The sequence below is a fragment of the Labrus bergylta genome, chromosome 12 (genome assembly GCF_963930695.1).
Source record: "Labrus bergylta chromosome 12, fLabBer1.1, whole genome shotgun sequence".
NCBI lineage: Eukaryota > Metazoa > Chordata > Actinopteri > Labriformes > Labridae > Labrus > Labrus bergylta.
In genome coordinates this window covers 7,171,183-7,192,089 of record NC_089206.1, presented here as the reverse complement: position 1 = coordinate 7,192,089, position 20,907 = coordinate 7,171,183, and the positions used below count along the sequence as shown (strand labels likewise).

Below are 20,907 nucleotides of genomic sequence, written 5' to 3'. Positions count from 1 at the left end.
CCAACTTTGATTCAATAAGAATATTCTTCATTCTTCATTTTCTCCTCATCTTGAGAAACTCTTCAGCCTCCTGAAAGTCCTCCTCACTCCTCCTAACAGTTTAACACCTTAGGAGCTCTCTTTAGGGTTAAGTTGCCTTTTCAATTACTTTTGTCTTTACAAGGATCTAAGTCTTAGAAAATGTCTTGACCCTTAGAATTTTGTCACTAGGAGCAGCTCTTCAGGAAGCTTTGTGAATACGGCCCCAGGAGCCTTAAACTGAAGCAGCTCATCTGCATTCAGCCATCATTACTTTTACCTTTAAACATCTTACCTCCATGAAAAAGCCACTCCAGAATTATTGTTAATGTTATTTAATGATGTTATGTTTTTGCCCCTTACGCTCTTGTACAATCAAATCAGTGTTGTCAGTATTTAGTGGCTGTAGTCTCAGCAGCCATAACCTCCATGTTTATCTTATTGTGAGCTCATCTTGTCATTCTGCTGGTTTTTGGCTCCCCCCCTCTGTGAGAAGCAGATTAGAGCGGGCCATCACACTGCCAATGCATCCGAACATAAAGCTTAATTACCGATGATTCGGGCTCCACACTGGTCAAACTGCAGGTGGATGATGAATAAATGCTGTGCACATTTACAATACTGTGTTTCTCTGTGGCCTGCAGAGTGAGTAGAGAAGGGAGTCATTATGTCATGAGCACGTGGCTCACTGGCTCTGAGCGGAAATATGCAAAACCAATCAGGACAACCTGAGGGTTGTTAAATGAGGAACCACATATATCTGTTGTGAGGGCCTTCATGAGAAGTTGCTTCAGATCACTAATTAAGTTGGAGGAGAAATACTTCTTTAAAGACTCTGGTTTGATAGACGCAGCTCTCTGTAGACGCCAATATCTTCATATTTAACTTCAGGTGTGGGGGTTAAAAACAAGACTTAAAGGAAATATGAGTACGGTACTTTGAATGAAGTTCTACATATTTTAAACAGCAGGATTCTTTTTTTCACAGTTTTAGTTACGACAAAAAGCACACAAATTTACCTCTCCCAGCTGAAGAAGTCCTGCTGAGCTCTAAAGTTATCTAAGGGAAGTCAAGAACAGCAGCGCTTGTTTTTAGATGCAGTCATCTCAGACACTGAAGTTTTGTGTTGTTAAAAAAAAAAGCTGGTTCACTCGTAAAAACAGGTTTATTCGTTTTCATTGTCTCGTTAAAAACAAAGGTGGATTTCTTTATTGAGAAATGAAAACTCAATCCGTAAATCGAGTCATAAAGAAGGACAGCAACCTTTACAACAGTAATCTCACTAGAGCAGAAAAATGTCTCACTTATTAGTGTCTTAAGATGAGATATTAACCTTCAGCCTCTACTGCAGCCAGAGTGTGCTCAAATAAAGTCTATTACAGAGTTCAGAGTGGAGACATTCAGATTAGATCAGTTGAGAATTTGTTGAGTAATGCTGGCACAACGGCCTTCCTGATATCTAACAAACATTACAAATAATGTAACGGTTTTTTTAATAACCTTCCCAAAACACTTTGTATCACATTGAAATAAAAACAATGACATTTTTGGGGTAAATGAAATCTAAAACCCCGTGTGTGAGAACATCTCGTGGTGTCTTAGTTTAAACCGATCAAGTGAAAAAGGCAAGACTTCTCAATAGAACAAAAGGTTTTTATTCCACAATATATAAACTTGTAACATCTTCAGCTAAACCCAGGTCCTTCTCTCAGTAACGCTCTGCTGGGTTACACTCTGGGGCTTTCACCATCGCTGAAGCACCAACACAACTCAGCCAAGATCAAGCCATTTAAGTCAATTCGGACGAAAATTATTGCTCAGATAAATAAACCTATTCTACAAAAAAGGGGGAATAATTATATTATTAAGATGCAGGTACTAAACACTGGATTTCAAGAAAAAAAATGCAATAGTCTTTTTTTTTTTTTTTTTTTTTTTTTAATTCTGTGGGGAAAGTGTATGAAAACCATGATCTCTGTCCCGTTAGCTCTGGTTTAACATGCAAGGAGGTTCCAGAGAGGATAATATGAACCCTCGTTACCGGGTGCGTTGTGTTGTAAGACTCCTTGGCGCTGATGTAATAGAATCCCATGCAGCACACTTCACATCCTGGTTTGTTTTTTTTTTCCCATTGAGACAACCACAAACAGTTCATAAGAAGAAAGAAATATATATAATATATATATGTGTAAAAATACAAAAAAATAACTAAACATTATAGTTCTGGACAACAAGTCAAAGAGGAGATAGCACCGTTGTTACAAAAGGGGTCGGACAGACGGGACGGGACGCGGTGTGGTTGAGGGGGGAGTAGAAGATCAGTGACACATCCAGACTGGTGGCTCCATAAACAGACTGACGACAGGGCAGACATCTTAAGCGGTCCTTCGGGGGGGGGGAAAGCATTTTCTTCATTTACTCGTGTCCATCGTTCATCGTACACGTGACACAAATGTAGTCCTCCTTCTCTGCCATCTCAGCTGTAACTCCGACGCAGACTTGGTGGAACCACTGGTTACAGCTGCCGTCACACTGGACCCAATCCACCTGCAGACAAACACACACACACACAAGATGCTTTCACATAATGGATCAAAAGCTGTACGTGTATGTGGTACATCATTGTCTGACTTTCTCTTTCGAGTCTGTTAAAAATGTTGTGCAGATCCTCTTCTTCATCAGCATCGTTGCTTTCATCATTTTAAGGGAAATTACATTTGACCTTCATCAAAGATCCTTTAGGTGTTGCCTACATTTAATAATGATGATTCAGGTTCATGGAGTATAGAATCAATTCATGTTGTAACATTATATTTGATGAAGATTCCACATAATGAGGTCTCCCTAAAGTTAAAGGATAATGACCCCTGAAGAGACAAAAGCAGAACATTGAGGCTTCACAGGAACTGTTCTCACCTCATCTCCCTCAGGGAGTTGACATCTCTCTGCCGGACACACAGCCATCTCCTCATCAGAGTCATCAGACTGGGAGAAGTCAGAGCGCGGTGAGGACGAGGTCGAGGTCGGCCTGCGCTGCAGGTTCTTTTTATTCATCTTCTGTCTTTTGTGAGAGTGCTTTTTGACCTTCTCCCTGTGCTCCGCATCCAAACCTTCTTTCTCCAGATGCCGCTTTGCTTTATTTTCTGAGGCCATCACACTGTCAAAGCCATCCTGAAAGTAGAGATCAAACATTACAACTGACAAAGTGGCAGTTTTGTGCAGTACTGTGATTGGTCTATCTTGTAGAAAGAGTTTAAACCTGGTTGAGTGGCAGATTTTTTCCCTGAGAGTTGAACTGCGTGTGTTGGTCACAGTCTGCGGACTCGTCCTGTGGCGGTGACATGCATCTGTTGGTTTGCTGGCTGCTAGCTCTGTCCAATAAAACGTGGTAGAGGCTCTGGACCTCTGGTAGAGACACCTGCAGCAGGAGCCCGTCCACCATCAGTTCCTCCAGATCCTGACTCAAACCTGTCGCACAGAAGAAAACTAATCATGAACAATAATAATCTGTACATTTTCAAGCCTTTTAACCCAGCAGTGGGAAGCAGTTCAGTTAGCGACATGATGTTGAAAGCAGCAATTAATCCAAGTTCTTGTCTGGCTGATCTTTAAGATAATGGGGAGGACTAAAAACTTCTCCTTCTAGTCAATTATGAGCAGTCTGAACTCAGGGAAGTGCAGAGAGTAAAAATCAGAACTCATATCTTCCACTCTGAGGTACAAGCTTCTACCGTCTAACAGATGAAACCCAATCCAAAGTGAACCGTTTAAATCATTAGTGCCCACTCTAATGTTTCTTAAGGCTGTATTGGTTATGTAAAAGCACCACGGCGTTCTCATCTTATCCTCTTTATTGTTGTTTCTTAAATGCTAATCTTGTGCATTATGGGTAATGTGCAGTTATGTATTTTTGGTTCACATTGGTAAGTGCTTTTCTCTGTTGTTGATTCTACTGTGGAGGCAGCTACATGTGTTAAAGATACATTTCCCAAAGACAAGTTTCAGTGTATCGTATAGTATAGTTTTGTTTCATTATGGGCTTCACAAAGCTGGGCAAAGTCACTTCAGCTAAGTTGGATTAAGTTTAAAGAGAGAGACAATTGAACTCTTTTTTCATAATTAATGTATGAAGGACTTCGTTCAGAGACAGCCTGTGTTCAGGCCAATTTCTGCTCATCTGCCAGGACATCCCAGAATGCTGTGTAACAAATATTTTGCGGGTTTCTGTGGTCTTAGAGCTTTTTTGGTGGAACACATTGAACCGGGCTCATGTCAGGTTTCATGTGAAGAACCCCACTGAACCCCATGAAGTCTCTATTGCAGTTCGGATTAGGACGACACTGACCCTGCAGCGGGATGCATCTCTGCTCGGTGTAGAAGACGGTCTGAGCATGGCTTGTCCTATTCCACTCTGGAGTCAAACATGGAGCCTGAATCAAACACATCAAATCTCAAAGTTAGCATCTGCAAACCGTTTCAACAGCTACAGAAAAATGGCAGTAAAGAAGTAGAAGAAGAATGACCTGAGAGTTGTTGTGGTTGTCGTGGCTTGCCGATGCCCAGCGGGTTAAAGTAGGAGGGGTTCCTGGTCTCTCTTCTAGTTCTGGGAGGTTACATGACTGTGAGATCAGCTGTGATTGGTGCTGCCAGTTAACTGTCCTATCTACCAGATAGTGAAGGGCGTCGCCTTCTGGCAGTCGCACTCCCAACCGCCGCAGAGACGCCAGCAGCGAGAGGACTTTGTTCATGGGGGGCTTTTCTGATCGCTGGCACTGCGGACAGAGCCATGGCTGTGTTTCACATGAGTCTGAGGAGTCTCTGACGCACACGCTGTGGAAGGCGTCCCTGCAGAGTTCACACTGTAGCATTGCACCCATGGGCGCCTTCTGACAGACACACACCTTCAGGTCCATGCTGTCGGCTGTGGGAAGGAGCTTTGACTCATTAGCTGCCCTGAGATTAGAGTAAGCCTCCATCTCCCGTACTCGCAGCTCCTCCAGAGTTGCCATCTGGTGAAAAAACACAGAGTGAGTCTGACTAACTTCCTACAGTGATGGTTCATTAATCTCATTAACTGCCATACTGGGCTTTTTTTTTTTTCTTTGCTTGGCTTCGAGTAACTACACTCACTGCAGAGGTAGAATCCTTGGTCTCTGAAAGAGCTTTCTCCACATCGCTGAGAGTGTTGAGCCGTGGCGTTTTCTTCTTGTTACTTTTAGGCGACTCTTTTCCTTTTTTTGCTTTCCTCTTTGGAGAACCCACATTTCCGACTTCACATCTTGGACACAGGACCTGTGTTGAACAAAATAACTGTCAGGCTTTTGCATGAACCGGCCAAGACGAGTAAAGACCAGAGTCTAGCAGATCTTTTTTTCTCTTCATGGTTATCTTTACACACAAATCTTTTAGTCAGAGCAGCTCACATCTGTGAAGCCCACATATCAATACATGGCATAAAAAACATTCTATAATTAAAGCAAATAACTTCAGTTGGTTAAAAACAAGTAGCTGATTCACCCTCATGTCCAGATGGCAGATATAATATGAAAGCCCTCTTCATTTGTTTTTTGTCTAATGATGATACATTTCATTTTTTAAAGACTTAATGCTGATTTTTATGTATTTGTAAAAAATGAGTAGAGGGAGAGAAAAACCTAAAAAAAAAGCAGAAGGGGAAAGCGGGAGAAGATGTCTTTGAATTCATTTTACATGACGTTTACATTCTGTTTGTGTTGTAAGACAACAGAACAAGAAAAAAACAGTTTCCATAAAATCTGTTATTTAGTCAATTACAGACTTTATGGTTTTAATTTGACCAATAGTCACACCGGTAAGTAAGACATAGTCTGTCTTTGGACGTCTCCCAGAGACAGAAAGGTTTGAACTGTGGTCCTGTGTAACAATTTGTATAGTGTTCAGCAAAGTCCACAATGGTCAGTTTGTGTGCAGCTCTTTTAGCGCGCTCTGTTTTTGCTTTGTGGAGTCTGCACTAGCTACAGTACTGTAGTTGAGCTCTCAGCCTAAGGGCAAAGTTGTAAGATATACAGACCCACAGACCACGAGTCGGGCTGCCTGACTCTGCTGGTCACTTGTTGACTTTAATTGAGGAGTCTTTCAATCAAAGCAGCACTCCACAGGCATTATTGACTGAACAGTAAACCACTGTTTCCTTTCTGCAGGACAATGACCTCATGACGGAGGAAAGATGTTCAAAAGTGACGCTGCCGGCCTCGTCGTGTTTCCCAGCACAGCTTGCAAAACAAGATGAATTTGGGACACATTTTCAATCTCGTCAGGCGGCGTGCTGTGGGTGATGGTGTCAGCATTTTATACTGGTATATTGGTCACACCCGTATATATAGGACACGGACAACGTTTTAGATGAAAACATGTTAAGTGCTTCTTATACTCCAGATTTTATGGTATTTTAACCTGCCTCATTAAGACTGCATGTCTACATGTATGAGTCTGTCATTCACAAGCTGCTGTGCTGCTAATAAAATCTGTATCCTTTTATCAGGATGTTGTAAATATGTTTCATTTCAAGAGTTTATACCTAGTGGACTTATTTACTCTTTCTAAATCATTTGTGAGATTTTACCTCCAGTAAGGTGAGGGTGGAGTCTTTGGGAAGGAAAGTTGCAGCTGCAGATTCCTTCCATTCTTGCACTTCTACCATTAAAGACTCGAGCCGGTCTAAAGGCTCCAGGTGGACTTGGATGGCTTGTCCTCTCAGCACCATATCAGAAAGGCTGTCAATCATCAGGACACAGCCACTGGCCTGAAAAATAACATGTATTTCAGGGTTAGAACACAAACCAAATGAATCCAAACAGAGAATAGGTCATTAGTTGTCCAAGTGGTTGTGTTAACCTGAAGCTCTTTGGCTTCCTGAAGCCACTCTTGTGCTTTTCTGATGGAGTCTTTCAGGAGGAGACAGTTTGGGAGGTAAGCGGGGATGGCAGAAGCCTTTTCAGCAGCAGCACTAAGAATTTCTATGGAGTGTGGAGGTCTGTGGTGTGCAGAAAAGAAAAACACATTAGAAACTGAAGGTAATAAAGCAGGACAATAACGCATCAATAACAACATCAACACTGATGATCAGTGTGTGGTGCCAAGAAAACTCCAAATGTTTTAAAAAGTACGACTCTTAAAATGGATTCATCTTGAGAATTGTTGAAAATCTTTCTAATATGATAGAAAGAACTACAAATATTTTCTAAGTCAAGCTTCAAAGCTGCAGTAAACTAAGCATGGTAGAGGAAGGTAAGCTTTAAAAATATGGATTAATTGAAGCTCCTGTTGAAATCTTTGTTCTCTGCCTTGGGAGAAAGAAAAGATGCATGTTCCTGACAGCCATGCCATTAGACCTTTTGAAAAAGCACTTGTGACAGTTAATACTGAACAGCAGTGAGAACCAGTGGAATGACGGCAGAACTAAACGTGATGCTCACTTTTTGTTGATCTTGTTGAATATTCTAGCAGCAGCATTTTGCACTAGCTGTAATTAAATGAAGCAAAATCAGGCGCACTGATGTTTTATAACATTTATCATTTACAATCAGTGCAAACACCCTGACATGAGGATACAGCTATGATACAAAGTGACACAAAGTACTAAGAAATGATATATCTTTGTTTGGATGTTTCACCACCCTGTTGCTCAGAGGCTCACATCATCACAGATCAGTCAGTGCTGCCCTCACCTGGCTTTAAGCAGGCTGCTCGCCTTGTCCTCCCAGTGCTCCGACACAGTGAGCAGCTCCTGCAGGCGGGCCATGGCTTTCTCCACTAACGGATGGGGCTCCAGGCCGACTCCCTGGTCGATGAGCCTCCTCATGGTCTCCAGAGTCAGGGTGGCAGGCTGAGCGCTGGCCTGCTGCACCCCCTCCAGCCAGCGTGCCTGCTCCAGCCGCACCCGGAGACGAGGCAGCTCTGGGAGCTCCACGTCAAAGTCGAAGCTGACGTCCAACAGGCTCTGGATCTCAGCCACGCTGGGGACTTTGTCTGCCAGGACCTTCTCACTGTGCTGCTGGAAGTCTTCGATGCGATTCAAGAGGTCCTACAGAGAGACATGAATCCAGGAATGCAGGGAGTTAGAATAAACGCCTTCACATACTTCTTTCCTAAGATGGCAAACTATGTCTTTGTCTAAAGATGCGTCGACACTGTACGGATTAAATATAGGCTCATAATCTTTAAATCTGTGAGAATATTCTGTTGTGATTGAAAGTATGTGCCTAACACTCGTTGGTTGATACTGTGTATACGTTTAATGATATGTAGTATTGATTTTAGGGGTGTGTGTTTACTTTACTAAAAGGTTAAACATTATCACCCTCGCTAGTCAACAGCAGAATGAATAAATAGTTGATTAAACAAATTATTATTTTTATATGTTGGCTCTCGATGCCTGTCAAATGTTATGGTCAAAGTGATGCCAGTCTTTCGCTGTGAAGTGAATATGTGAACTGGCATCTACAGGGGATTTCAGGGGCAGCCTGTCCTGAACACTTTTCAGGAGAGCAAACGTGAAAAAAGGCTTTTGTAAGATTACATCATGCATCCGTCCTCAACCATCTTACCTTCAACAGGGGGGCTTGAGGGAGACTGCAGGAGAGGTTATACAGCTGCCTAACAAATGAACTCAGCTCCTCCACAGTCAGCTGGCTGCATGATTTCCCGTTCCCACAGCGATACCTGAGGGAGAGAGTACGCTGATTTAAGAATGTGAACTCCATTAAAAGGCACTAATAAGATTTCCTGACTTTAAGAAACACATTGAAGACAGCTAATCTATAAACTCATCAGTTGTAGTAAGAGTGTATTAATTCCTACCTGGTCTGCCTCTTTCCATTTAGAAGCTGCTGTGCCACAGAGGCACACTTCTCTGCATCCTTCGTGACCATACGTAGCCGACGCAGCAGGTCGTTGTCAGGGAACAGTTTGGACTCAGACGCAGCAAGAAGAGAGCGAAACACCGGCAGACCTGAGGAGAGAACATCAGATGAATAGGAGGCAGACACATGATGTAAATAACCGGCTTCTACCCGTTGTTCATCCTTTCTTTTTTTCAGTGAAGATCAGTTATTGGTTATAGTTAACTGACATCACTGTCAGTTATTTCCCCATTCATGCAGAGTAAAAGTGTCTGAGTGATCTGTTTATATGCTGACGGCCAAGCTTCATCAGTCAGCTGCAGCATAGCCCTTCATTCTTATTGGGTGATGTAGGATTACTCAACAGAAAACTTTAAATCATACTTGAAATATATGGTTGTATTAAAATGTAAATATCTACTCAGTCTTAGGAGTAGGGTTGTCACAGTTCTTAATACTTTTATACCATTAGTTTAAAACAATGTGATCGATGTTATTTATATAATAAATAGTACCATAAAGGGCAAAACCTTATTTTACGTCATATTTTTAAATCAAAGCTGCGTTCAGAGTGGGGACTTAATTGCACAAATTCAATGCCAACATATTTGTGTAATTTAGACAGTGTGCGGGAGTAAGTTTGCAATTTTCAGTAAAAAAAAAAAAAACAACAACAACACTTTACCCAAAATTGGGTGCCTCTGAGCTCTGTTTTAGTTGCCATGGTAACAGGAAATCAATATTGTTGGATCCTTTGACTTGTATCATACTCAAGTTTAAGATTCTGGTCTTGTGACAGCACTACTTCGGAGCAGAAAAACAGGATTGTATGCGTTTTGCATGTTTTGCTTTACACTGGCATAGTCATTAACAACTTTGCATACTGAGGAGGAAATGTGGCTGAGGTGAGCAGAGGGAAGCAGAAAGAAGAAGAGACACTGTGGCTGCATCATGTGATCAACCAGGACAAAAGATAGCAAACGATGGTGTCATATACGTTTTTTTTTTACTGCTGCTGAGAGAGTTGGATCAGGTTAGAGATAAAGTGTTACACGACTCACTGAACTGTACACAATACAGTTGTTCATCACACAATTCACTTCGGTCAGAGATATATGAGCATATTTATTCCCGAGTTGTACATCCTTATATCCTTTCCTAGCTTCTTCTCCTCGCCTCTTAAGTCTCTCCAACATGAAATGGAAGCGGAGGAGGCGACACACAGTAAGAGTGGAGGGGACTGGCATTTAACTGAATGTGACATCTGTGTCCTGGAGCTGTCATTTTAGAACAACATCAATTAAAGACGATGTGTAGCACAGCTTCATCGTCTGTCTTATCTTTTGTTATAGTCTACTACTTTACAGCCACTGACAGATCAGCAGAACAGTTTCATGAAAACGGCAACGTTACTTTTATTTGATTCTAAACGAGGAACAATATGCTGTTGGTTCTCTGCATGCGTCACACACACTAAAGAGCTCCCTACAGACAAAAATGTATCAACTAAACCATTTGAGATCATTTAAAAACAAAATGCCAAGTGTTCTAACAGCTAACACATGGCTGCATGGGAAAAGAAGACTTACTTTTACCCAGCAGAGTTTGTTTTTGAAGAGAGCTTGTATTATTCTTTTTGTTTGCTAATCTGGAATTAGATCTTACCTTTTTTCTTTTCCAGTTTAGCCTCTAGAGTCTCTGTGACGAGGGCAGACCAGTCATCGTACAGCTCAGCCTGGTGCTTCACAGCATTCATCATGGGGAACAGGTCATCCAGTGTGTATCTGTAGCTGCAGACAGAAGAGAAACAGACACTTAAATGGACTGGAGCTGCAGAGAGTTTCAGTAATAAATGACATTTTCATAAGACACACAGTATTTATGTACACACGCCATATTAACAGAGGTTAAAAAATGAACTCCAGAGGGACCTACTTCAGTGTGTAGTTTGTCACAGGGCAGGAGCAGAGGTCAGTGATGTGGTGCAGACAGACCAGTACTCCTGGGTTACAGGAGCAGGTGATGGCAGACAGGTAGCAGGTGGTCCTGCACTTGGCACACTGCCGCTCGTCATCCTGGAGGTGATCATATTTGGCCTCCTTGCAAAGAAACACGCCCTGAAGGGGTTGGACAACAGAAAAAGGTGTTAAGGGAGAAAATCAAGAAGAGATGGCAACATGTGCTTGTGTTGTTCACACATGGAAGTGTAGCAGAGAAAGCACGCTAAATAGAAAATCAATACAATACAAAACAAAACATCATGTCGTATTGACATGGTTATGTGGACTATCCTACCATCTTCTTCACTTTCTCCCTCAATATCTTCTCCTCTCGGATCATGGAGACCATGTCTTTGTGCACGGATGATGCCAGGACCACATCGAGTGTGTCCGCTTTGGAGGCCATGTTGCACACCATCTCGTCATGGGAGAACACATTGTACCGGTGCAGCATACGGTAGTGGTCCACACACTGCCTGCCCATTGACATCTGGAGTTCCACAGAGGAAAGGAAAGGGTTAAAATGGCAGTTTTTGTTGTGTTTTATTAAGTCACAGTAATATCACGACACAAAAATAAAAAGGGATATATACCCAGTCCACGGTGCAGAAGTTGACCGCCTCGGCAAAGTTGAAGCCCTGGTTGAAGCCGCTGTGGTAGGCTCTTGGAAATGTGATGACAAACTCACCAGCACACTGGTTTGTTCTATAAATCTGAAGGACAGGAGAGACAAAGAACATAATTAATGTTCCTGTTAAAGAGTCTAGCTGAGCGTCTGTAAACTTCAGCTGTGCATTACTGCAGATAATAGACAGTGAACATTATTGTATAAGAAAAAAACAAAACCTACTGGAACCCCGTGGGCCATTAGGGTGTTGGGGTTCATGATGGTGACCAGCTGGTGCAGCAGGTCAGGCTGTGACTCAAACAGCTCCGGGGCCAGTTTCCTCATCACCTCCTCCAACTGTTCTGCTGCAAAACCAGGAGCTCCGTACCAGGTTTTGGGCTCTCCCCTGGTGCACAAGATATAAAAATAAGATGTAGGTTGAAATGAAACAAACACAATAAGGTGTGAGGCCTGATGATAGCCATCATATCACTTTTTTTCTATATTAAGTACCAGTGCAGGTAGTTGATGGAATAGCTCCAGTGATCCTCGATGTGCCAGCAGAAAGAGGAGAAGCACATGCCCACATAAAGCCACGGAAGCGTCATCCCACAGATGTCAGCTGTCACATGAGTCAGCACAGAAGGTTTCATCATTGCCAGGTTGTTCAGGTTCCAGCCACACTTGAGGTATTTCTGCAAAACAAAGAACAATAATAAGATAATTTCTTGTTTACAGCTTATAAACACAAGAGACCAATAAGTGAAAGACACATAATCCAATGCAGGGATGATTTTTGTTTTGCTGCATTGTGATCTATAGGAAATGTTCCTAATAAGGGTGCTGGTAGCTGAGCAGTTAGGCCCTATATACGAAGCAACAGTCCTCCAAGCAGGCGGCCCAGGATCGAATCCAATCTGCAGCTCTTTGGATGCTTATCATTACCCCCCGACTTCGGCCCACCATTATGCCTCAAGGGCATTTGCATCATCACCATGACGTAACAGGGCTTAAAAGTCCCACTTTGAACTGGAAATATAAAATGGGATAAACAAGGGCTGAAAGGTAGGGTCTCAAACAATTGACGAGTGTTTTTTTGTGTTTGATTTGGAGCAGTTTGTTCCTGTTGTATGACAGTGAGTGTGCTGAAGTAGCATGAAGAACAGTAGAGGAGGGTGGGTTCTATGATAACTTTGCATGAGGCATTACAGTGCAAAGTATAGCTTTACATTTATGCAGTCTGATACAGAATGTTTTTATGTTTAAATCAATGACAACATCTCTGTGATGCATTTCAATCTATTTTATTCTGTTATAGATGGACAAAATGTGTCAGTAATAAAATTTAAACTATGCATGCATCCACAGTTGGCGGTTGCTTTTTCTTGCGGGCATACCTCATCAGCTGGGGAAACCTTAAATTTCCCGTTTGGAATGGGGAAGCCACTCCCAAACTCCTTTGAGGCGATATCAGCTCCATACTCGACAGTAACATCCTCTTCAATGGCTCCAACCAAACGCCAGAACTCTTTCTCCACCAGCTCTGTGGGCACCATCTGTAACAAACACATGAAGGAAACATTTAGGTCAAATACTAAAATACTCACTGTGAGAGAGAATGACCAGATTCATCCTGAAAACGCTTCCTACTTACATGAACAGGCATGTTGAAGTAATCAGATTTAAACGCATCAGCCATTTGTCCGAATGCACGCAGGGAATAGTCTCTGTACGCTTGTTCAAAGCCAAACGCCTCGTGAGGTTTGTTGCATTCCTGAGTTAGGAAAAAAACAAAAAATACATCAGTGATGAGTAGACGGACTTGTTGTTCTCGTCGTTTGGATAACTTGCAGAGCCCAATACTCCAGAGACAATTTTGATCATCACATCAAAAGAGGCATCACAGTTAGTCCTCACCTGAGCCAGACACTTGGGGCACCTCCAGTCTCCTTTGGGGACGTCTTGCAGAGGAGGGATCAGGCAGAAGGTGTGGTAGCTGTCGTCACAGCCGTCACACAGCAACAGACGGTCTTCTTCTCCCCCGCTGCCACACACCAGGCACACAACCAGATCCACCTGAGAACAAAGGGCATTTTTCACCAACTTGTTTGTCTTTTTTGAGTCATGAAAAAAGCTTTGAAAGAACCAGAATTTGCAAAAATTATTTGAAGATTGATTCCTTTAAAAGTGGAAACTCTAATGAAAGTGAAACTGATGGTTTTCTTTCACAGGTTGTCTAACATTAAGCCCCTTTTACACTTCACATCTTAATTACACTGGTACATACTCAAGAAGAGGTTTAATACACTTTATTTACAAATGTGCGCCCGCTTTGGACATATTACCTGGTATGTGATTGTTTCTGTAGGAATCACTGGAGCCATTTTTCCTTGTTGCTTTAATGAGACAGAGAACATACGGCTTATTACAAGGTCATTTTCTTTTTCTTTTTTGCAGAAACTTTAGCTGCTGGTTATCACAAGCAGAGAGGATTCATATGAGGGTCACTTCAGGGATGAAGGAGATTAGACTACAATAACCTCTTATCATTGTCACAGTTAGGGTAGGAGTGAAGATTACACAGGGCGAGAAAGCGGGCCTTTTTACTTCTGGCTAGTCTGCATCTCAAACCACTTCCTGAGGCGGTTTGAGCACTCACTTTTCACTCGGTCTTACTGTTAATGCATCTACACTTAGTTTGCTTTCGATGAAATGGCAGACCAATCCACGCATTAAGTCAATGGTCTCAACTTCTAATTCTGCATATCATTTTTGTTTTTGGGTTATGAAAGTGTTGATCTGCTGCAAAACACCATGTTCCATTATTTCTTTCACTTTGTACCTCCTGTTGCTGTGATACATATGAGACAGAGCTATCATTCCTCCTGTAAATACTTCTTATTTTTCTCTGTATTTCTATTTGTGTACCTGCTATGAAGGACTACTTTTAACGATAAACAATTAAAGCTGAGCTCGTACTTCAGATGATGCATTCAGCCAACAACCATTCATTTTCGATTTAGAAATGTGGTCTCTCATGAAGGTACATCTCATCCGAGGAGGCAATAAAAGAAGAGAGGCGTCTACTCACCGGACTCGGAGGGACGGGAGCGACGTATTTCTTGTAGCGCGACTTGGGTTTCTCTGCTTCAATTACTGGTTCTTTACTTTCAACTGGTTCCTGTTTCACTGGGATGGGAATCTCTTTCTCTGCTGCAGGAAACATTTCTTACATCAGTACCAAGCACTGGACTTAAAAGTGCTTCTATATTAGACACAGTTGATTTTAACCCCCCCAGTATCTTTAAAATGATTATAATAACATTTAATAACAAATATAAAAGGAGCCTCTGAATATAGAGCTTACTATAAGCTCCATATTGGCATTATTAAATGTTTCTTAATAGACAAATGTTTGTCAACAGTTAGTACTTCCCCTATGAATCTATACACACAGAAATGCTTAAAGTTCAAATGGTTACAGTTGTGTTACAGTGAAAGTATGATGTAAGTGTTTGTTCACTTTGGGAGGTGGAGTCTGACCTGGTTCCTGCTTGGCCACAAAAGAACCCATCCTGCGCCTCAGGTTGGGCTTGTTATCCCCAGGCTCACCTGGTTCAGTCTTCACACAGGTAGCCTGCAGACAAAGTGAGGCGTCAAACTGCAGGCAACATTAAAACCACTTAATTGGCGATGGGAGTGCAAACAAATAAAAAGAATAGCAAAGAATGCAAGAGCTCATCGAAGCCAGCTCGAGTCAGGTGTTTGACATTCTTCAACAACAACACCCACCTCACACTTCATGCGCTTGGCTCTGCGAGCATTGGGACAGGGTTCGGGGGTCTGGGCGGGCTGCCTCTGAGCCTGGTCCTGCAGCTTGTGCTCTTTTGTGTCCACACTCTCAACACTTTCTGCAGTCTCCACCGACTTGACTGGCTTCTGAACGCACTGCAGGAGAGAGCATGTTTATTAAAACCACAGCTCACTAGCTACAAAATCATCAGAGGGCCTCAATGAATAAATCCCCGTATGCTGACACGAGGCAATCAGCAAGAGATCGTAAGTCTAAGTGTCTACAACAGGAAGTGGAAATGTTCAGTGGGGTACATTTAAAAAAATTACAAAATTAAAAGGATCTCCTTATGGTTACAATTTCAGTTCTCAGCAACAAAACAAATGAACGGGACGATATGTCCCAAAAGTGTTGGGAGCTACAAAACATGGGTAAACAACAGGGCCATACTCTCTCTAAGACACAATATAGTATACACTATTCACACAGCTGAAGGGGCCATAAGAGTGTGGTTAGTTGCAGTGTTCAGCCCAAACAGGGAGCTCTGAAATTGAAGAGCAACATGCCAATGAGACGTCCAAGGACAGATAAGAGCCAAAAGAAGGGCATACAAGCAGTGAATATCAAAGTTTTAGGAGTTGTGTGTGAGTTGGTTGTTTTTCCAAATTAAAGTAGCTTTTGGGAAGGACAGAAATAAGAGAAAATCTCCTGAAAGAAAAGGAAGTCTTAAAATAAAGCTGTCAACATAGTTTGACTTGTAGAGTTGCAGATCATTCCTTTGAGGTTATCCTTTCATTATAAAACTGGTTAATGACTGACCTAAGAAGGGGTTTCATTCACAACCCCACATCTGCAAATATACCGACAACAAGAAGCTGCACTCACAGCGTACTGTCCAGCAAAAGATTAACATGCAGTTTGTTAATTATGAGGCCGAGCGGCTTCTGACCATGACACAAACATACCTGTTCAAGTTCAGGATCAGCCTCCAAACGCATCAGTTTGGAAGCTGCCTCTGGTGCCTGAGGCAAGAGAGAGCTTGGATAATTAAACAATTTAGAGTGACCTGTCCAGGAGGTCACGCAGCACCAATCCAACAACAGCGGATAAAGCTCTCCCGCGACATGTTTTGAACGATTAGGGTGCAAAAGCTTCTCAACGACATGGCGAGGCACCAGATCACATTAGTAGACTTTTCAAAAGAAACAGGTACACGGTGTGAACGAAACTTTGAATTCTACATGTAAATAAAGAAAACACACATTGAAGTTACAGCCCAACACACGACATGCATATCCTAATAATGCTTTTTTTTTGTCCATTTATCTTAAAGGTCTTAATGGAATCCATCCTGCCTTCAATTCTTTGACAGGGCTCTTATAAAATATGAAACAACTGTTTAAAAATAATTAGCGTTTTTTTATTTTATTTCAAATGATAAAACAGACAGAAATAAAATGCCTATTTAAGCATTATTAGGGTTTGTATAGCAGATGAGTCACACACTGGTTGGCCGTCATATTGAACAATGTGTCCAACTCACCAGCAGGTTTGCTCCGCTCTGAAACAGGTTGTAGGGATAGAGCGTTTTCTCATAATGCCCTCGCAGGTGTGAGCCGACAGCTTTGCCAGGAGCGAATCCCATTTGCATTGCAATCTTAGTCCATCGCCTGTCCCGACACACGATATCAAATCCACCCTCCTCTGCTACCAGCTGAAATGACACGGGTTAAAGTAATGGTGTGAGTTATTTCACCTCATTTTAAGGTTTCTATAAATATACACTCACCTGCCACTTCATTTAAAAAAATACCCATCTAGAAAGAAATGTCTAATACAACAGGTTTGCAAAAAAAAATCTGCTTTTGGGACTAAAAACTACCGGATGGTGCTTTCACTTAATTCCTGAAAACTTCCTGGAATGTTTGGAGCGAGCTGAATGTGTGAACACAAACAGATCACATTTTCACTCGACTTTTCCTGCCAGCTCCCTAGCAGATTTTTTTTTTTGCATGAAGTCGGGGTGAGTTGATGTGTGAACACAGCAGGAAATATTCAGGAAAATTCACTTATGTAAGCGCCCATGGAACAGCGCCACAACATATAGACTGTACGCACATGACCAGTGCAGTCTCCATGCACAAAATGAAAAGCTTCATTATGTATTCTGTTTGCCAACATCTTCTTCTCTTAAATATGATTTTTTTGGACGAGCCTTTTTATGCCTTTATTACAGAGACAGGACTGCCCAGGCTGCCAACTTTGAGAACTGTATCCCCTGCACATGAATGCAAACTGACCACGAGGCCACCGACGCCCCATGTTCTTCTCCACTCTTATGTTGATATTGTTAATGTGTGGAATTACACATAGCATTGATATGAAGGCAAATTATCACATTATAGTCGGACTCTGTTGCTTTGTGCGCCACTTCCACGATGTCTTGTTCCCGGAGATCTTGAACTTGAACTTTCCAGGAGTTCATTTGTGAAAACGACTTGTCAGACAGGTATTAATTAAGCTACAGCTTTGTCATTAAGGTTGTACTTTGTTGTGTTTACAGTAAACATTATTAACATTATAATGCTTTTATAAACATTGTAAAAGCAGAACATTCAGGGCAAAGCTGTAGTACTGTCGGTCGTATCAGACTGTACAGGTGTAAGGCGGTCCTAGTGAGGCAGACATGGAGTGTATGTGAAAAGCAGTACTGAGTGATGTTAATATCCCACCTTATTCAGCTTATATAAATCCAAAATCTTCCTCTCCACGTGAGGAATCTTGAGGGCACATCCCTGCAAATCCCAAAATTTGGCAATCTGGTCCAAGAAGTTGAGCTTGACTCTGGTCTGTGCCTGGGAAAATGAACAATAAATGACGACACTGGGCTATAAATAGATTTAGTCGAAGGAAATTAACTGAGAAAAAGAATTGAAGGCATTCATTGAAAACCAACACAATCTCTGGGGAACACTGTAATGGAACACATTTATTTGAGACAGTGGACTATTTCCCCAAGAAAATTAGGAAAAGAATCCTGTTGATTAAGATAAACAACAACCATCCATGGTTTCATGTCTTATAATTTAACCTTTGGAAGAAGTATATATGAGTTATTATGCGTTTGTATAACACTCTCACTTAAGGTTATTCATCACTGTTTGTTGTTATCGTGAGCACGGGCTGCATAGACAGTAACATGAGGTCAAAATTAAATCAAATCAATGTCCATTTTATGAAATGACTTCATTAGTCAAACATAGATACAGTCATGTAATGATCACTGATTCAATCCACTCACCTCCAGTTCATTGAGCCTCTGGATCCGTGGAACAAAGTGAAGTCTGTCAACATCACAAGCAAACGGAGGCTGCCAGCCCTAAACGACAACAAAAATACACACAAAGGCATCAAAAGGTCGTCACAGACAAACATGTCACAAGGATAGATTTTTTAATCGGCAGTTTTGACAGGTTTCAGTTTCGCGTTGATAATTTTTGTTTACCAGGTCTACTTTCTTTCAATTCAAAATGGTGTCCTCGTGACAATTGTGCTTCAAAAGATCTGACCCAAATTTTAGAAATGTTCAGATTCTTTACCAACGGTGACATCGCCAAACTAAAATAGTCAGTTAAAAATGTCTACGGCTATCTTGAACATATTTTAACTAATTTTGGAACCAAGTTTGTGCCATAGAGGCAAAAGACATCAGCTGATACTGCAGGAATACTGTGATCCTCTTTAATTTACATCTCACAACACTCATCAATAATCTTGCAAAGATAACACGTGATCCTGCATTTACCAAAAAAAAAGTAATGTCCAGAGACCCAAGTTCTTGTGTTAAGTCAGTAGCCAACATCCCCCACTGGCACACAAAATGGCCAGATGGAAGACTCACTCACCAGCACAGCTTACCACAAAGCCAACATGGAGGACAACACCCTACAACACAGGCTCATACATGAGCAGTAGCTCATCTATAACACACTTTAAGTCTAAAAACCTGCAAAACAACTGAACTGCTGTGTCAAATCACGGGTTAAAAAGACAACTTCCAAGAGTCAAAACTCCCTTTTTAAACACTTAAAAGTGGACAATAACAGTGTGTACTTCTTGTCCCATCGTGGGGTCATTTATCTTATAATCCATCTATATCTAAACCACCTGATAAAAAACACACTCTTCAACAATAATAATCATCATAACACTCAGTTAGGAGTGATGGGTCACAAGTACACTGAGTGACCCAACTGCATCATGATGCTACTCAACAAATAATCCATAATTAACGTCAACTGCAGGGCTTTGGTGACTTTTAAAGGACGAAGAGGAACACAAAGCTTCACCAACCGTGTTTATTTTATTTACGTTTTATTATCATTTACTACACAGCAGAGAGAGAGAGAGAGAGGCTTCCGCATTGCCACCTATTTTTGTCAAAGCGTCAATTATGACAGGTTGGGTCGGTGAGCTACCAGCTAGCATTAGCATGCTACTCGTGCTAAGTGGCCCATTGATCGGGGACCATTAAGGCTTTGTTGACAATCCGCGAACCACGGTTATATTTCACTCCTAAGACGCGGACACGGTCTTTACTAAAGCCAAGTAGCGTGAAGTTAAAACAGAAAAATAAACCAGAACGACCACAGTGAGGGTAATAATGTGGAGAGGGAGGGGGGGGGAATAGGTTGCTAAGCTGTGGCAGCACAAAGAATGAACATAGCCGTGAATCCGCCATGTTGAACAGTCCCTTTAAATCCCGAAGCGCTTGGACCGTCTAACCGCCGACTCGACGGTCGAGCATCAGTGTGGAGGGGTCTGTTTTAATCGTTTCCCCCCCCCCACCCAGCACTTACCGGAGGCGGTCGGACTTTGCAAATGCCAGTTTTCTCGGCGATTGGACGGATCTTGTTGATGAAGGCAAACGGGTCTTTGAATTCTTCCCAGCTGGGCTCGAAGACCGGGCACTCCGGAGGAGGCTTGAACTCGTCCGGCCGAGGCTGGCTCATCGTGTCGGACCGACCCGAGCGGCGGCGGCGGCGGCTCGGACAGAAGAGAGAGGTCACTCACTTTGTAAAAAAAAAAAAAAGTACCTAAAAAAAAAAAAAAACAACCCCTGGAGTGTTTCTTGTTTAATTTAAAATGCCGTTTGTTCGCCGTCAGGCTCGATGGCAGTCGGTCGTCATCAACACGATATGAGGCAGCTTACACACATACAGGCTACTAACACTCACACACACACTTACACACACACACACACAGCCACTGAAACACACATCCATGCACAGAGAGGAGAACGTTCCAAGGCAGTGAGCACGTCCGCTGAAGAAACTAGACACCACTCAAGGTCCCATTAGTGCGTGTGGGATTTCTCTTTTGGTAACGTCTCAAGATGCTGTTAGAGAGACACGTCATTTTGATTTCAGGCAATTTGATACTCATATAAATTTGCTGACTATTGTTTGTGTTGTGTTCACTTCATTTGTCTGTCTACTCGCCGTTATATTGTGTAGTTTCTGCTTATTATATGTCTACACTCATGCACTTTAACGTGTGTCAACACTGTCCATTTGCAACTCTGTTTTTTGCACATTTACATTTAATCAT

General features: G+C 42.1%; 1 protein-coding gene across 3 annotated transcripts; it reads right to left on the bottom strand.

The window, feature by feature from the left end:
- Window positions 1-1,650: 1,650 nt before the first annotated feature.
- On the bottom strand, window positions 1,651-20,572 carry kdm5bb (lysine demethylase 5Bb). 3 transcript variants are annotated; one of them, XM_065961087.1, is made up of 29 exons: window positions 20,157-20,572; window positions 18,599-18,676; window positions 18,030-18,152; window positions 16,841-17,011; window positions 16,263-16,319; window positions 15,297-15,452; window positions 15,048-15,141; window positions 14,596-14,717; window positions 13,850-13,900; window positions 13,422-13,580; window positions 13,159-13,278; window positions 12,902-13,060; window positions 12,018-12,199; window positions 11,748-11,910; window positions 11,491-11,610; window positions 11,193-11,387; window positions 10,833-11,014; window positions 10,563-10,687; window positions 8,857-9,007; window positions 8,604-8,718; window positions 7,725-8,080; window positions 6,892-7,030; window positions 6,620-6,799; window positions 5,149-5,310; window positions 4,542-5,027; window positions 4,364-4,448; window positions 3,278-3,486; window positions 2,935-3,189; window positions 1,651-2,565 (listed from the first exon to the last, which is right to left on the bottom strand). In XM_065961087.1, the coding sequence occupies exons 1-29, from the start codon at window positions 20,307-20,309 to the stop codon at window positions 2,434-2,436; spliced, it is 4,680 nt and encodes a 1,559-aa protein (XP_065817159.1). In that variant the 5' UTR covers window positions 20,310-20,572; the 3' UTR covers window positions 1,651-2,433. The 3 variants fall into 3 exon arrangements, with proteins under 3 accessions (XP_065817159.1, XP_020491673.2, XP_065817160.1); XM_020636017.3 differs by having other exon boundaries at window positions 14,596-14,714; XM_065961088.1 differs by lacking the exon at window positions 16,263-16,319.
- Window positions 20,573-20,907: the final 335 nt, after the last annotated feature.

What these genes read in the sequence shown, in the direction of transcription:
- kdm5bb (XM_065961087.1), bottom strand. Translation starts at nt 20,309, where the DNA reads ATGAGCCAGCCTCGGCCGGACGAGTTCAAGCCTCCTCCGGAGTGCCCG. An exon ending in GCAAAGTCCGACCGCCTCCG is followed by an intron (nt 18,677 to 20,156) that starts GTAAGTGCTGGG and finishes GTTGTCGTTTAG; the next exon opens with GGCTGGCAGCCTCCGTTTGC. An exon ending in CCAAGGATTCTACCTCTGCA is followed by an intron (nt 5,028 to 5,148) that starts GTGAGTGTAGTT and finishes TTTTTTCACCAG; the next exon opens with ATGGCAACTCTGGAGGAGCT.